At 37.4% G+C, this 18714-nt stretch overlaps 1 protein-coding gene across 1 annotated transcript; it reads left to right on the forward strand.

The window, feature by feature from the left end:
- Window positions 1–386: 386 nt before the first annotated feature.
- Window positions 387–18654, forward strand: LOC105042866 (uncharacterized). Its single transcript, XM_073256490.1, is given in 9 exon segments — window positions 387–764; window positions 6674–6802; window positions 6898–6999; window positions 9749–9934; window positions 10044–10148; window positions 12879–13025; window positions 16419–16578; window positions 17137–17880; window positions 17883–18654. Coding segments are annotated over 9 exon segments (2190 nt in total). The 5' UTR covers window positions 387–680; the 3' UTR covers window positions 18416–18654.
- Window positions 18655–18714: the final 60 nt, after the last annotated feature.

The following is an 18714-nucleotide window of genomic DNA, read 5'->3' on the forward strand; positions in this document are numbered from 1 at the left end:
AACGTTTGTTCCAAAACATTTTCCACCGCACCAATCCCGCCAAGCCCCAAGCGGCACCCTAACCGGCAGGAGCGGGAGCCCATCCCGATTGCGTCCCTCATCGCGGACAGCCCTCCACGCCCCACGTGTCTCGATCCCCACACCCCATCCCCACCACTGCACCGCAGACCTAGGGGCTTAACGGTCACATCACTGGCTCCAACTGGATTCACGCCGTGTCACGTGCTCCGACGATACGCCGCTTTGACCACAAGAGCATCCACGTGCTCCTCAAGGGCACAAGGAAACTTACCCCTTTCGCCGATATTAAATTCGCCCCACTACCAACAGGAGGAGGTGGGAACCGGATAGAGAGAGAAGATGAGCATCTTGCTCGCACGGACACAATCCCCCGTGCGTGCTCTCCCTCTCTCTCTATCCACGACGGAACAAAAAAAATAATATAAAAATAAAAATAGTATCAAATTATGAATAATTCCGACCGTCTGATCTGACCTCCCCGACACCGAGGCGGCTCCCTCGGCGCTCGGATCTCTAGGCGACGTCGCACCAACACGTGGGTTTCGGTGTCTGAAGACTCTTATAATCGCGGCCCTTTTCGCTGTGAAGCGAGAGGGGAAAGGAAGGAGGGGAAGGGAGGAATCCGGCGCGAGATCGCCGGAAAAGGGAGGGTTTGGGGAATGTTGGCGGCGGAGCGGTCGGAATGGCTGCCGGAGGGCTGGAAGATGGTGGTCAAGACGAGCATGACTGGAGAAAAAGATGTGGTAAAGTGGATTCATCTCTTCTTCAGCTCCTTTCTCTATTGCTTTCTTTTTGTGTCGTTATTTCTTTCCTTTTTTGCGGTCAACTTGCAATTTGTGCATGGATTTAGCGTTTTGATGATACAATAAAGGCACTAATTTTGGTTATTTTTTTTTGCTTTCTTTTCTATTTTCTTTTTGTGATCCATATCATTGCCATTTTATATGGAAATATGGAGCTGGATTTCTATTGGGAATTTTGTGGAAGCTCTATAAGAATGGAAGTAGAAAAGTTTTGATAGATAGTAAAAATAATAAGGGAAAGGAAGGGAGGGTTATTTAGGTTGTTACAGCTTAAGTGTCGGCAGCTCCTGAGTTCTTTAGGCTTTTCAACTGGTGCACGTTAGAATGGTTAGAAACGGGAGGGGTGCGGGCGCATGGTACCTTTTTTTTCCAAAATTACAAAATTGGCCTTGTCCAACACTGCTGGAATTAACGAGTAGCATTCTGAGGTGTTCCTAGGTTGCCGGGGAAAAAAGTTAGAAGAAAAAGGAATTGGGGAAACTTTTTTGGTGGTGATGAATTGGCACGTGCCATCGGCGCCCGCTCTTTAATGGTTAAGCCCCATTTGGTCCGTCGGTGTACGATTTGCTTAGCAGTTGGGCCGTTATATGGTATAACACGATGCATGTCGGTGAGTTTTTTGACATAAGTTGCAAGCAAAGCATGTGTTAGCATCTTTTCCAATGTTTTGCTGACCTTTGCGCTTTGGGATGAGTATTTGAAGAGGGAAATAAGGATTTCCTTTTTAAATGACTCTTATGGTCTGATTTCTCACCCTTTAATTTTGGATAAGATTTTCAAAGGTAACAAAAGACAAGTCAATCAAGATAGCTAGATTTATGACTGCTTTATTAACAACTTACCGCTTGATTTTGTTAGTTTAGCTAAAAGTTTTTTTCTTCCCAAATTTTCTTTTCTTTCTTTTTTTTTCTTGCGTTAATTAATTATCTTTTCCTTTCCTTTTCTTAAACCAAAGAAAGCATAAATTACTTCATATGTAACATGAAGTTATAGGAAAATTACATGATTCATAAGGATGGTCTGAATGCATGGTGGATGTTCATTTTGTAAGATGTTCCTATATGTGAAGGGGAGATATGCATGGAATGCATCCTGGACAATATCATTTTAAGGGGTTACTGAGTTGAAGTTGATCATTGTCCCTAACAGATTCTCTATTTCAATGGTGATTTTTGGTGCCTCCAGAAACCTGGTTCGGTAGTATCAACATCATTAAAATACTCATCCTATGCCTCCCTTTCTTGACTTGTTTTTTTAGTTGACTTGTGGGCTTCTCAATATCTGTTTTACCATGGATTGGGATATTATATGAATAGGATAGATGGGCACTGAAGCACTAGTCAGGAACAACTACATTATAAGTCACCGCATCATCCTGTAGATATAATAAGCATTCACAAGATGTTGTCGGTTTTTTTACTGCACTGATTGTGAACATCATTGCCTGGATGGGGAATGAGAAGGTGCAATACAAGATATGGAAGTGAGAGGAAACTAGCAAAGAAACATGCATAATATGTTCAGACTTTGCATGTATGCACTGCTGATAGGAGAAATGCCACCACCAGATACCAAAAGTGACACAAAGGACCTGACACTTTGTTGACACAAAAAGCTGATTTGTAGGACTCTTCGTGGTTTTTCATTGTCTTTCTCTCCACCCCTTCTCTTTCACAGTATCGATACGTGCTATCTCTTTATCTTCTTTTGTCTCATTTGCTCCTGCTATCTCATCTATCTCTGATTTAGCCCTCCTAATATGAGAAAACCTGTGTACTCTATTTGCATCTATTGTCAGGTTTCATGTTTAACCATGAACAACTAATATTGTTGGCTATGACTGCTACATGTTGCTTGCCCTGTTGGTGCATTCCCTTTTAACTCATAGCATACAATGAGGATATACTGTTAGTGAAGATACATGTGATCTGATTCAACTCCAAATGATCTTATTACCATGGAACACATCATAAAGCATATTTTCCACCCGAAGTAAATTTAACGAAGTACAAGTACTTGGAGATGTACCACCCAATAGTCAAATCTTGAATGCTTGAAGTGAATGATGGGTGTGACCATGAGGGTAATGCCGAGTTTGCAGTATTCTATCAGTGTTGTAGAGGTGATTGTGTAGTCTTTCTGGAATTCTTTGTTGACAAGTAAGTGGTTTACCTATAGAATTGTGTCTTTTTGCTCTACATGTGTATACACATTCAGTCATGTCTGCGTAATATATTAACCCCTGATCTTTTGGAGTTCATATGAACATGATTTTGTTGCAATAATCTGAAAACAATATGCTGAATGCTGGTGACAAGAGTGGTACCACCACTGATAATTTGCACATCAAATCACAAATGAGGTTGGATGCTACTTATTTTTTCTTTATGCTCTGACATGGTATTCATTTCTTGATTCTAGGAGGCACAGCTAAAGTTCACTCTATATAACCTTTCGAACGAAGAATAGTGACATGATCATGACTTTGCTCTGAACAATATAAATATCTCAGGGAAGCTGCAGTCATATTTCTTGAGAAGCAGGTGACTGAGGAAATGCTGAGAGGACGGTGAAGCCTATGATGTGAAACTAAAGTTTCAGAATTTGTGCTGTGGAATTGGTTCTGGTTATTTGAGTTTTTTAGCTTAATGCTATAGAACCTCAGTTCATTTGATATTATGGAGGACCCTTCTTTGGAGTGACGCACCTATTCTGTAGTTCATTGGACGGAAGATTAGTCCCTGATGATTCTTTTTTCTTTTGGCCTGCATTTTTATGGGCTGCTTGAGACTATATACTTCTGCTGTCACATAAATCTTGCTTGTGACTTGTGGGGATGAGTTTTTATTGTTTTTTCTGAACTCTTCTAGAGATGTGATTATCAACATGAAGAGTTCTAAATGGCTACATCTTTTTGGATGAATCATAAATATTGAGCTGCTTGGCCAGTGACCCTCTTTAATCTCTAAATAATTTGTATTCTTGGTTATAGAATTGCCATTCCTTCAAAGATACACTTTATCAGAATTATCAAAGGGAAGTTTTAGTTCCAATTACAAGCTGTAAGGGTATCTTGATGCGAGATGGCTGTGGGGTCAAGATATAAGAAGAGATGTTGATAGATAAGGCCATGGCATGAAAAAAAAATAGTATTCTAGCCATCATTGTGAAGTTGGGAAAACAGCATGGGCTAGTCATGTGATATACTAGTGAGGATGGTGATTTACAACAGTAGTGGCAAAACCAAGGGGTGCTGGCAGTGGTCATTGCTCCCCCAAAAATGTAAAATTCTACTAGTTTATGGTATAACAAAAGGAAACCTAGTTCTGGTATTCAACTAGTCCAGGTCTGGCTCCCCAAAATCTCCATGTAGTCCTAATATGGAATACAAAGAAAGGAAGGAAAAAATCAAATGCATGATCTGCTTATTCTATTTCCTCATTATATTCCTATTTTTCAGGTACAAAATGATATCAAATAAGATAGTATTAAATTGGGCACATTAACCACTATGCGGTTTTATCGATGCTGTTTGGTTTTCTCAATATAAGAAATCTTTTTTACACCTCTATTACATGCTTACTATGTTTGCTTTCTCCATATGATTCTTACACAACTCATACTATCCTCTTTTTTCCCCCTTTCTTATGGTATTTTTTTATTAGATAGTAACATTTCGTCCGAACTTCAGAGAACTAAAACAGTGGCTTTCATTGTTTGTACAATGAGTCATTGTTGCGTTCCAGCAAAAATAAGAAAAGGGGTCATTGTTGTGCCAGTTTGGTCTTTAGAAAGAAGTAGTGACAAAGAAAAGAAGCGAAAAGCAATAGTTAAAAAGATTTTTTAACTGTTGTTGTTGCTGCCAAGGATCCTTTCATATCGAGCTTCTTCATCACGATATTGTTTCTGTTTAGAGATTTTCTTAGGTAAAATCTTTCTTCCAAATTTTTTATGTTTCTCTTTAATATTCATGGCTTAACTTTTAATTCTTAAAATCTAGATAAGTAGAAACATCTGTTTTGTCCTTTCGATGTTCTTATCATTGCTTGATTTGCCTTTCCATTTTCCTAACCAACATATGCTCCAAATGAAGTGCAGTGAATATAGGCCCAGTAATGATCTTAGTAATAACTTATTCACATAATATTAAGAGAGAGATTTCAAAATGCTAGTGAAAGACTTTGCTAAACACCCCCCTAAAAAAGGGATGAGGTACACCATGCAGCAGATTGGACCTACTGATGGATATAATTCTGTGCTTCCTTCTGTGAACTTATGGAAACAATCATCTAAGGAAAAGAAAGCTCAAGTGTTGAGACCTGAGAGTGTGTTAAACTTTGGTTTACCACAGTTCTGAGGTTTGATTAATTTTCGAAATTTCAATGACATTTCCTTCTGTAAATGTTGTGCCAGTGTGTGGATGGTTGGACATAAAAGGGCCACCAAGATGTCTCATAGGTCCTTGCTTGTGAGAAATATGACTGTCCTTTCCACCATCTAAGATCAACCATGAGAAGGTTCCATGAGAAGAACATGATATACCAACAGATTTGGAACCACGTGGAAGATGAATGTGACAAGCGCACAAATCTTTTGCATATTGGCAAAAATTGATCAGGAGAAGAGTAAGGCAATGTGCATGTTTATGTGCATATATTTGGATTTGAGTGTGTCAATGTGCTTCTTTGCTCGCAAGTTTGAAGTTCCACCGATGAGTGCTAGTCAATGTTTAACTGGCATGTATCATACTGATCTAGTACTGGGCCACCAGCACTTGGTATTAAGTCCACATGGCACTTCTAAGTTATTTTTTTTTTTTCAATTTCTACTAAAAAGGGGATCATAAGTCATTGCTTAATTGTTTTGTGGGTTATCATTATTAAGCCTGATATTCGTTGTTTGCCTGTTCACTATCAACTTAAGCTTTTAAGCCCTTAAGATCTGGTGGTTAGCATGGTATTAGAGCTTGGATTTGCTGGAGGTCACAAGTTCAAATCACCTCCACATCATTTATTTATTTAATTTTCCTCGTGGTCATCTAGCCCTTGGTGTAGTCTCCACATGTATGATCTGAGCCACATGTGGGGAGGGAGGATGGCAGGCTTAATATATTCTGTTGACCCTTTCTCTATCTTCTTAAGCTTTTGAGACATAGTGTTTAATTAGTAGGCATCACCCAGCTGATCTGTTGGCACAACATTACATGGCATTTGCTACATCAGGATGCCCAATACTTCAAGTACTTTAAGTCTTTTTTTGTGTTTGCGCAAGTGTTCATACATCTTTCAAGTTTTACTGTGATTATAAAGTCAGTTGAAGAATTCCAAATTAGCTTCACGTTTAAAATTCTCTGTTGTTCAATATTTGCTAAATGAGATGGTTACATATTCTTTTTTCTTGATTGTACAAAGAAGTTGGTATGTAAAGCAAAAGTATGTAGCGTGGTTTTGTATATAAAGACTCCTTTTGTTCAAGAGCCTTGTGTCAAGCTAAAGTTTTTTTTAACAAAAAAAAAAAAAAAAAGGAGCTTCTTCATTTACATGAAATGGAAAAATAATATGCAGTGGAGTATCTTACTCGAAATCATGATTGCCTGCTTTTTATTTCATTTAGGCTGTATTGCCAGATTCTGACTTTTCTTGGACACAAGGTGATTTATTGGTCAATTCATTAACCATAGAAGGTGATTTAATGTGATTAATGGTCCTTTTCTTATAAAAGAAGATTAAATAGAAAGTCAATCGTGCCTGAAAGATACATTATAGTTCATGAAAGTCATTTGGTATGTCACAACTTCTTTATACAGGTTGTAACTTATATTACTTCAAATTTTTTTATGTATTTTTTAGTGTTACACATGTCCGACATCTTCCTGTACATTCAATTCAAAAGAGGAGATGATGCGCTATCTCAATTGTAAAAGGGCAGATGGTTACATATCCAAACCAACATCTCATTTTGGAGATAACGTGCATCCAGTAAGATTGCTTCTATCATGGATCTATTTATTGACATGCTAAGTGGAGTAATGGACAGTTTGCCCTGATATACTAATATTTCAATAACTAATTAGCTTGCAGAACAAATAAAAGATTTTCCTGATTGGCTGCCTGCTGGTTGGGGTTTGGAGTTTAAAACTCGCAAGAGTGGCACAAATGCGGGGCGACAGTACAAGGTAGTGAAACTAAAACATATGCTTTGCTAATTATTCGTGAAGGCTGGATTTGTACTTCTCATTGATGCTTTATGGCCAAATCAATCTATGAACTATTTCCTGTGTCACCACTGGGAATTATTCTATGTTTAAGCAACATGCTGGTCCATATTATCTAACATGTCACATGGTAAACAGCTGTATTTGCTGAACTTTGTGTAAATTTATTATAAAGTAGAGCATGTTTTAGTTGGTTTGCCAGCTTGAGTCAATGGCATAGTATCATTACTAGGTATTGTAAGAAGGGGAGCTCGTACAAAATTGCTTATTTGCATAATCATTGATTTAATTCACAGTTCCATATTTACAAAACTGAAGCTTCCTTAGTTCATATCTCAATGGAATAAAGGTATCGCATATAGTATTATAGCACCTTACGCCTCTGGTGCCCAATCATTACCAATTGTTTTGCCAGTATTTTCTAGTCTGGCCATTCTTTTCATTTCCCCCCTTCTTTCATTGTTTGCTAGAGATAGTTGTACCTTGTATGTATTTGGTTACACATTCTTGCATGTATATTTTACCCATAAATTACATGAAAATGAATGATATTTGCATTTCAATTTGGCTATACAGCTTTAATTTAGTAAATTATACTTCATTAATCAAAATGTTACCCCATTTAATCTTGTACTTTCTTTCCTCTTTGCCTGAGGATTGGATGATCTTAAACTAAGCAAGTGGTATGTCAGGTCTCCCTACTTTCTGACTAACCGATTAGGTTTCACTGCAGACATCTAAAGTTGTCTTGGTTGGAAATTAGGCAGGAAATTAGGCACCAATTTAGAAGCTTGAGTATAATTCATAAAGCCAAACATATATATGTCAATATATGGTAAGAGAAAAATACACCCCTGATAGCGGATTCTTTGCAAATTGTCCAATTTATCTAGTCTCTCTCTTCAACGCCGAGGCATTTAAACCTTGAAATTACCTTTCTAGGTTCATCATGAAGAGTGTGGAGATTTATAGCCCAAACTCCACCCTCATTATTGCAGTTAGTCTCTGAACTAAAATCCAGATAATGGTACTTCATTTAAATAGCAACACCGGAAATTGACCTTTGCTTTCATCTACCAAATGTCTCCCTCACGTGAATGCAATTGGACCACAAGAATTTAAGTCTTCAATACAGAATTTAGCTTTTAAATGGCTTATTTTTCCATTGGCGAACAATGGATTTTACTTTATTTCTTTCCTTGCGGGGTCATGGTTTTTGGTTATTAGTTTTGACTTTAGAAGTTCACTCTCCACCATCTTTCAATCATGCCCTTATTTTGAGCAAGTGTCGTATGCACCAAATTAACATACAAACACCTCATTCTTGTGGCTACTTCGATCTAATTTTTTTTTTCAATCTTTCTTCTACCCCTTATAGCTCTCCTTCAACTTGGATGAGTTTTCAAAGGGTTCAAGGTAATTTCAACATATTTTTTCTTTATTCAGGGTACTAGAGTTTAGTTGCTTTTTGCGTTCCTGTTGGAACCCATTATATCATTTCCATGGGCTCCTAGTATTGGTCCCTATCCTTGTTGTCTTGCACAAAGTTTTAAGTGCCAGTAGCACCTAGTGTGCCAACCGCTAGCTGGCATTTGAATGTGCAGTTTGCTGTGTGCTGTTTTGACATGCAACATTTATTGGTGTGCCCCTGACACACCTGTACTTGCTGTGGCAGACAAAAAAGGAGAGTTCAACATGGGTTTATTTTATGTTTATTCATGAAAAAAAAATTTTGTTCTAAAGTTGATTACAGGCTAGTTAGAACATGTTTCATGCATTAAAACATTATTTTGATCCTCTACAAAATGTCCTATGATTGGAACTATATATGCATGATGATTACTGGGAAATATGTTTGGTAAGTTTTTGACATCCCAATAATTCACTCGGATAAATTTTATGTCGAAGCAATAAAGATATATTCATTAATCAGAATCTTGTTCAACTAATATAAATCATGACAGCTTGCCAACACGTCGTTAAATAAAGTACACTAGTATGACATCTATTAGATAGCACTAATAACACGAGGACCTTACCTCATCCCACATCGAGTCCCTAGAAAGTTTGCAAAATGTTCACCTTAGATATCAGATTGTCATTATGGGATTGGTAGATGTAATCTCACTACTACTGAAGTGATATGAAAATGTAGAACAACTCATTATATTACTTACCTTATCTATTCTATGCACTGTACTGGATCATGTAATATAGCCTAAACAATGTAAATGGGAGGCATAATTGGTATACCGACAGCTGGGTGGTGTGAATGAGTGTGTCTATTGGTTGGGTATGACTATACATATACTCTCAGAGTTTGAAGAAACATGGCCTGATTGGCTTTAGCCATAAAATGTTCGCTTCTTCATGATAGCTTCATGACATAAGCTGCAAGCTGCACATAAGATCTCTTCGTATTTACATTAAATGTTCCAAACTTTTGCATCAGACTCGGGAAAAGCACATGAATTCAGTAATCTCATTACTCCTGTGCTCATGGCTGGTTGCCTGGTGTAGTATGAACATAAAATATTCATTGTGTGACATAATGAACTATCAGAATGTTCACAGAAAAGATGGAGCAACAACTTATAAGAAAAAACAAGTAATATTTATCTAACGAATGTTCTCTGCTATTTAAGAATATCCTTCTTATAATAGAATGACTAAAATATCAGTGACTATTTTGTTCCTTTTGTTTCTGCAGTGCTACATCGATCCAGTTACCGGATATAAATTCTATTCCAAGAATGAAGTTCTTCGGTATATTAAGGATGGAATACCTCGCAATCCCAGAGCCAAACGGAAAAGAAGTGTGGTTACAAGAATTACTGAACATACTCGCTCTTCAACTAATCAGAGAAAAGGCATCAAGAGAAGCACCAGGGAAAATGTTTGCTCTTGATTAACTTCCTCCTTTTTCTTTATTGTCTTATTGTTATTCAATCATCTGAATCTTCTCTTCATCAGATGAAAATTCTGAATTTTCTGTCAATTACCAGCTTAGATCTCAGATTGAATACACTCCAGATGGGTTGCCTAGTGGCTGGATAAAAGAAATTAGATACAGAAAGTCTACCTCGAGTTGTGGAGCAAAAAGAGACCAGGTGCTACCTGATGCAGCATCAGCTTTTTTTTCTTCCATGTTGATTATTTTCATGGATGTATACTTGCTACGATGAATGATTGAGAGTTAATTGCAGTATCTGCTCAATATCATATTGGTTTAACCTGAGGTCACTTAGTTAACTTCAATTGGCACTGCATTTCATTATCATGCCACAATCTTGTCATAATGTTTCAAGTTCAACTATTTCTTGATCTGATCTCCCTTCTGGAACAAGAATATTATAGCTATCACCCTTCTAAAATTAATTTGGCTGCACAGAATATAGAAAGGAGAATATAGGATGGTAGAACCCCTTACTAAATTGAACATTCATATATGCATGTTGCATCACATTTATTGGGAGATATAACTCCTGAATCATATTGCCATGTGTATTTTTTACGTGGATATTATGTTGTCACTTTGCTTATTTATTTGTTGGACATTAGGATCTTATTAAAGTGCCAATGATCCTTCTGCCCTAGTCGTTTCTTCTAGCTAAGAAGGATTATAGGCATTGTTGCATGGACTTGGATATGAGAATTGGATTTGAATCTGCATCCAAGTGTTTGACTATGCTAGAGGAACAAAGGCAGATATGGGGATTTGTTGGAAAGGATATAATTTTAAATAAATTATATATTTACACCTTTAAATGTTGTTTGTTTAAAAATTAATTAGAAAGTTTTAAAAAATGACATTGTTTGCTAATGTCTTTCTTTATACATGCTTCTCATTCTAACTTCCAATTTATCTAACGATATCGTAAAAATAATATTTTGCAAAGTTACTATTATATCTACATCCTTGACAGATATCTAAAAATAACAAATGCTTACTTCTAACATTAAAATAGAGCGTTAAACTCATTGTTGGAAGACCTCAACTCTTGACAATTGTTAAAACTGTATCCAAGTATCTGGTATGTATCCAACCTGGATGTGTATATGAAATGGATGTTTGGTGCTGGACATGAGTGTCCATGTAACACAGATTCTATGTGGTAAAGGTGATCACAGCGGAAGTGGTACTATCAAGGTTTTTGGGAGTTGACTAGTTGGCTTCTAGAGGCCCAATTTTGTAAAATGTTTTCTTTCTGGGTCCAGGGGGTTTAAACAGCTAGATGGTCCATTTGAACAGTTCATACATACAACTTCTGTTAAAATTTGATACAGATCGCCCGCTAACTATTTGTTGGAGGCTTTTAGATAGGTATGTGCGAATGTTTGGACTTTTGCATAAGTATCCTCAGAAACTTTTCTATGCAATATAGGTGCAAGAATCTGGAAGGGGATTTTTGTCTTTTAAACTTAAATGGTAACTCAATAGATGCTCAGCAATGGCATTGCAACACCAGTGGTTTAACGACCCCCACCAAAAAAAATCACTTCAAAAGTGTATGTATGTTTTTCTTTTTTTGATGGAAAAAGTGTATTACTATCAACTTTATAGTGATATGCAAGTTTTACCATTTGGGGATAAGATATGCACACACACACACACATGCGCGCGCTTACACACACACACACAAAACACCGATCAGGGTAATTAGACCATAAACTAGTGGGGCAGGTTTAATGTGTTGATTAAACATGCAAAAACAAGGAAACTAATGATCGCATGACGTAAGTCACTTTGTCTTATATAACTTTCAGATAGTTTTCTAGCTTTGAGGGTGTGGCTGCTATGTAATTATCGGCTATGTATGTGTCGTACTAGTGGTCTTTGTCTCTCTTGGTTTCTGTGGCCTTTAGTTTAGTCAGTTAAGATGCAGGCAGTATGGTGCATGTATGTGAATATCAACTTAATAGTGATACGCAAGTTGAACTGTTTGGGGAGAAGATATGCACCTAAAAACCCTGATTAGGGTAACTACGCCATAAACTATTGGGGTAAGTTTTAAAATGTTAATAAACATGCAAAAACAAAGAAACTAACGAGCCCATGACATAAGTCACTTAGTCTTAGATAGCTTTCGGATAGTTTTCTAGTTTCTAGGGTGTGGCTGCTATGTAGTCATTAGCTACATATATGTGTCATACTAGTGCTCTGTCTCTTGGTTTTTGCGGCCTTTAGTCAGTTTAGATGCAGGCAGTATCACAATTACATGCCATTATACATGTGATTCAACTAAACAATAGATATGTTAAGCAAATGTTCAAGCCTCACATATGATTGTTTCTAAAGATGATGATCAGGGACTGAGGAACCTGATCCCTTGCTCTGCTACAAGCGAATTTATGGCTACGTTTTTGAGAGTTACATATTGCAGCAATTTAGCAAATATTAACGGACAGTGTCATAATAACATTTAGTCTATTGTATAGAATAAGCAAACAATATTGAAGATCCCAATCATTTCGTTGTTGCATACTTAAAGCTAAAGGTGCTGGTATTTACAATACATTATGATGCATCATGCCCTGATGTGTATCCTGTTCTATTTGAATAACATTAACTTCCAAGGACGAACATGCTGGTGCTCGCATTCTCTTTCGCTTTAAATGTTGATAGCTACTCGAAACATCATTTATTACTGTCTTCAATGTAACCAGTTCCATTTGTTATGTCCTAGTAATCTTATTGACTTTGTTGGGATGATTTGGTTCAATGCAACTTGTTTTCCTATATTACTTTTAATTTGGTCCTTAGGTTTTAATGTTATATTTACGCTAGATGGTTCACCTGAACTAAGCTATACGTATTTTATTTGACTTCATTGGTACAGTACTACACTGATCCAGTAAATGGATATGTATTCCGGTCGCGAAAAGATGCCATTCAGTATATTGAAACAGGACAAGTTAGTAAATATGCAATTAAACCAAAGCATTTAAGTACCAGTGGCTTGTATACTTCCAAAAAGGAATCCCATGTAAGTGTGAATCCTCTACTTTCATTATTTTCTACGTCTTTGTGTACCTGCACTGTTATTTTCAACTTCATTTCATTTTCTTTTATTTGTAGTTTTGTGATATACCCAACAATGACATAATTTTATTGCTTGGTGACCGATTCCCACAATATCAACCCTGAAACACAAGGATGATGATGCGAAATGACTATAAGGAGCAAGGGATGGGGAACTATATTTCTCTGTAACTGGAAGGTCAATGTGATTCCTCATGTATCTTGGGGTTGTGTTCAAAATAGGAAGAGGAAGATGATTAAATAATGAAACCAAAAGCGATACCGTGTTCACTACAAAAGATAATTCATTGGTAATAGGTAAACATGAAAATTATCTGGAAGATCCAATCAACTGCTTGGATTTGGAGTTATAAATTAATTCTGCAATATAGGCATGCAGGGGTAGATTTGGCAAGTGGTTATCATATATTGCAAGTAGTAAGAATACAATTGTCTATGCTCACTGATCTGGTTGGAGGAGAAGAATTTCCTCAACCCACTTAACTTGAATCTCTCAAAAATTTTTTTGGAGAAGTAGAAAATTTTGATGAAAGTAGGGTCTGGTAGGGGTGGTTCAGTTTTTCCCAAAACCAAAACCGAATTGACCATCCACAAAAACTGCTTGAAACTGATCCAAAAAATTTGGTTCAATTTGGTTTGGTTTATCGCATTGATATTCTATTCTATATATAAAAGAAAATATCAGAAAAAAATCAAAAAAATTCAAATTTATATATATAGACATATGTGGGTTGGGTCAGGTTGGGTCGAGTCGGGTCGGTTTGAATATGTATATATTTATATATATTACACATGGGCCAGGTTGAGTGGGTTTGGGTTGGGTTGGTTTGAATCGGTTTTTTGAAATATCAAATTGAAACCGACGGTTCAAGACTTTTTGGAACTAAAAATGAGTTACTGTTTAATTGCTATAATTGAAGTATTTGTAACTTTATCATTCATTTTATGGTCAATCATTCATGTGTTTGTTTAAACTTAATCTTATTTTCTTTAATCTTACTATTTTTCAATCCTAGGCTTATGGGATCAATGAATTTTGTTATGTTCTAGGACCTATAACATTAAAAAAAAAAAAAACTAGAAAATATGACATCCACCTTATGAGATTATAATTAAAAAAAAAAAAGAAAACAGAAAGAACATTTTATTTATCGATATCAGCTGAGATGTTGCAATGTATCATGTGTCAATATGATATTATACTGTTACCTCACCGACCTGGTATCTAACCAATACAAGTGTCGGAAGTGATACTTGAAACATTGAACTATTTCTAGATATATAGATATTTTGCTTAAAAGAACACCCTTAATAATGAAACTCATTGCTCTGTGATATCACAATCAAATCAATCTTATTTAGGATCTTCATTTTGATTTTTGTTCTATTCCATATACTATTTTTGTTTTCTTGTATTTTAAGCCTCAACCTATGAGCTTTTCCTTCCATAGATGTACTTAACATTTAGCCTTGTCAAGTAATACTTATCTGCACATTACAAGCTGCAGCACATCCTCCTAAATATCTGTAGGGGACAGGCACTCTCCTCTCATTAGCAATTGTCTTGCTAGTCCTCTGTTTCCAAACGGCCTTCGAAGTTGTAGGTTCAAATGAAAAAAGAAATTACTTTATACCTTGACATTGTCAAAAGTAGTGTAGTGAATGAATGAAACTAGCTAAATTTTGAGTTTAGCAAATTAGAGTCTCTTCATGTAATGCCCTCCCTTTTTTTTCCTCACCCATCGCAGAAGGCTGCATGCTGCAAACTCTCTCTCTCTCCCCCCCCACCCACCCCAACCCCCCCCCTCCACCCAAAATTAGTGAGATGCAGAGCAAGATTCATCATACCATGAAAGGTGATACCAGGTCTAGAGGGAGAATAGCAGATTCTTCTGAATTAAAAAAAAAATAGAAAAGTAAATGTGCTTGTCTTGTTTGCTTAATGTTGTTGCAAATAGACATAGAGAGGGGCTAGATTAAATGAGGCAGTTTGAATCTCTATTCAGAATAGAGTCTCAGATAAGGATCTTGTTTATATTTCTAATGCATTTGGAATAGTGTAGTTTTAAACAATTTTTGGATCCTGTCCTAAAATCTTTTTAAATTCGAGATTTTTTTTTTGGGGGATGGCTTTTGGTGAGATTTGAAAAACTTATCTTAGTATTAGCAGTTAGCAAAACTTGGGCTTTTTTTATTTCCTGAATTTCAATTCGGTTCTGGAAAAAAGTAGTCTATGAGGCATAAAATTATTGAGTGCTGCTATACAATGCTTGCTTTGTTGCATGTGCTGCTTCAGCAATGCATGGACTGCAGTGCCTTGTGCTTGTGTAGCCATAGTGATTTCCATAATTTATGTCACTAAGGTTGATGAGATAACTTATGCAGATAGACACATTTTACTAAGAAAAACTATCATTATGCAAAATTTATGTTGTTCCAGAATGTGACAAATTCTATTCCTATCTGAAATTTTTTGTAATATAACACCTAATTGTTACACACCATTGCGACGGTATACTTGCATATCTGTTCGTTGTCATGCATGTCCATTGTATTTAAGTATTTCTGGTAAAAGGTTCACAAAGTTTCCATTTATCTTTGTTAATAGAACTTCATATTTATAGAATCCTTGTTCATCTTCTGGTTCAAAACAAATTGGTTCTTTAAGATTTTTACCATTTTTCCTACTTCTATCACCTTGTTTGGTAGCTTTATAGTGTGCTATAAGTTTAATTCCAAAGTTGTTCAAATATTTTATATAATCTCTGTTCTGAGAGATGAAAGAGGCAAAGGTTGACATTATGTGGACAGAAAATATTTTAACGAGCATGCAAAGCTATGAAAAGGAATGAATTTCCATAAGACAGGAAAAAATTTTTAGTAGTTTGATATCAGTAGTATCAGTTGGAGACGTTCCTAACTAAACTATAGTGTGCATTATATATGTGTTAAATAGAGCAAAGTAAATTTTTTGCTTGCTAGTAGTTTACTTGGAAGTCCTTCCATGACTTTCATCAAAATTATCACCTTTCATTCTTTTTATGCTAGTTATTAGAGGTTATTCTTATTTACTCTAATTATTACTTTTGCTTTTAGCACTATCTATGTTGCCTTGTTCTCACTCTCTTCGTTTATCTGCAAATCCCTTGCAATATTTCCCTTATATGAGTTTTGTTAACCATCAAAGAGATCCATACTAAAGTTTTGACAGCAGAACCATGATATTTTCATTGTACCGTTAGGTGCTATCTTCAAATGCCCAATATAGCGCTTTTTTTTTTTTTGGATTGTGTTTAGATTCTTCCACCCATGTTTCTTATGTAGAATTTTGTCATAGCCTTCTCCTGCAGCAAGAAGAATAAAATCACGAGGAACTGCAGTAAGACGAAGCCTCTTTTCAGAAGGAACACCTGACCTGAATGTGAAGATAGTGACCGAGATCAAGCAGTTGCCTGAAAGACTGTCCTTGCCCCTTCTGGAATATCCTTCAGCACAGAGTAAAGTCCTTCACTATCACAACAATAAACTGGAAAACTTGTTGATTTTTCCACAATAAATTTTCACCCATTTTGTTGCCATTTTGGTGCAAATAAACCAAGTTAACCCTCAATAAACTTGAGGAAAGACAAGAAGGAGCTGAAGTGATGCAATTAAATTCCTATGTATCTTATAAGGATTCGGCTGGTCAGATATAAGGACTGATGCTCAGAGGCCCAATGCTTGGCGGTTGGCACATTCTTGTTGGTTTTGGCTAGGACAAAATCTTAGACCCAAACCAGCTTCTGAATGCTTGTCAGCCTGGGGATATGCAAAACGACCTGTATAAATTTTAAATCTAGATACAACCCAACCTGATAGTGTCTGAGTATTAGATCTGTGTAAGGAATCTGATGCCATACTAGATTGACCTCTATACTGGTGGATCTATCTTTTAGCTCTAAATTCTCTTGTGGAATGTTTGATACATTGAATGGGTGGATCATACAAGATTTTCACCCCTATCAGTGATTTTGCAGGCCATGCTCATCCCTCTAATTTATGCATCTTTATTGCAGATATGGATGGAACTGATTCTAGTTGCAGGACTTTGTCAATTGTCAAGGAATTAGGGAATTCAAAGGATGCTCCAAACGACAGAAAGCTCAATCCAGGATGCAATGCAGTGGGAGTATCAGGACAGACATTGGAGTCAGAAACAGTTAATGATTCAGAGCTGGGAATTCACAAGTCATCAGAACCTTTGAACCATACTACATCAGAGGCATTAAACAAAACCCGTGATGTTCTGTCGCCGAGGAAGCTGGACCTGGTACGTGAGAATCTCTCTGAAATGCAAGACAGAGAGCCAGATGAAGCAGCAGATAAAATACCAAGAGAGCTTGAAATCGTGAGGCCTGTCCAGCAAGAGAATATGAGCCTGCCAGCTCTAGAAGTTAAACCGGTGGAAGAAAGAAAATTGGTTCCAAAGAACGAGGAACAGCTGCAGCCCAATAATCGCCGTAGGGGACGTAAGCCTGGCTCAAGGAAAGGTAAAGCTCGGAAACCAATAACCATGCCACTCCGGGCTTCCAATCTAGAAGCTAAGCAGGAGGAAGGAAGGAAACTGGATCCGAAGAACGAGGAACAGCTGCAGACCAATAATCGCCGTAGGGGACGTAAGCCTGGCTCAACAAAAGCGAAAGCTCTGAAAGCAATGACCATGCCACTCCGGGCTTCCAAACGTTTGGCTGCGCTAAGAGCTGATCGCGTGGCCAGTTCTGGAGCTGTTAGCCACTCCAGTGGTGCAATGGCAAAGTTGTCCATCGGCTCCAAGCTCATCCAACAGCCACCAAGAAAAACAATCAACAAAAGGAGGTAGCCTTTATAGACTTGGAAATTCTGGAAGAGCCAATAGGCAGGGAGCATCCTGCTGAACAAGCTGCTCCAGTGAAGCAGGTTTATCTAGGAGAATTAAATGAAGACAAACCGGGATCCCCTCTCAGATTACCTTTTGGAGATTCGTGGCCGGATCCTTGCATTGAGTTTGCTTTCAAGACCCTTACAGGTGACATCCCAGTGCTGGAGGATACTGCAGCTATCGAAGAATATTTCCATCAGCACTTGGGCACAGGCAAGAGCCCAGGCCAGCAAGTTTCAGCTTCATTAACTTTTGGCAACCACAAAAGTTTCAGCCAGGGTGAGTTTTGCGTCCAGCTGCAGCCGCCGGACAATCACTTGTCGTCGAGGGATGACGGAAGGCCGTGCTCGTTTGAGACTGGGCTGCAGGCCAGTCAGAAGGGGAACGAGGAAAGGCAATGTACTGCTACAGTTAAGCCCGTAAACTATTCAACTTAAGGTGAAGTGACCATGTATATAGGAACCCAGATTTGAGGTGTCTTGAACTACGACTCTCCATTTTGGTGCCCTTGATAAGGCCATGTTGTAGAACGGACTGTAAGCCTTGGTAGATGAATGATTTCTCATGATCTTTGCACCCTTTGGTTGTGGGTGCATCTGGCTTGTGACACCATAAATATTCAAGGTGTGCAACTCAAGATAAATCTCTTTCTAGGCTCATAAACTATGATTACCTACTTAATTGAGTCGACTTGCGTGCACGGACGGTGGCTTTAGCTGTTTGGAATTCAAAGGTT

Source organism: Elaeis guineensis, chromosome 4 (genome assembly GCF_000442705.2).
Source record: "Elaeis guineensis isolate ETL-2024a chromosome 4, EG11, whole genome shotgun sequence".
Lineage (NCBI taxonomy): Eukaryota > Viridiplantae > Streptophyta > Magnoliopsida > Arecales > Arecaceae > Elaeis > Elaeis guineensis.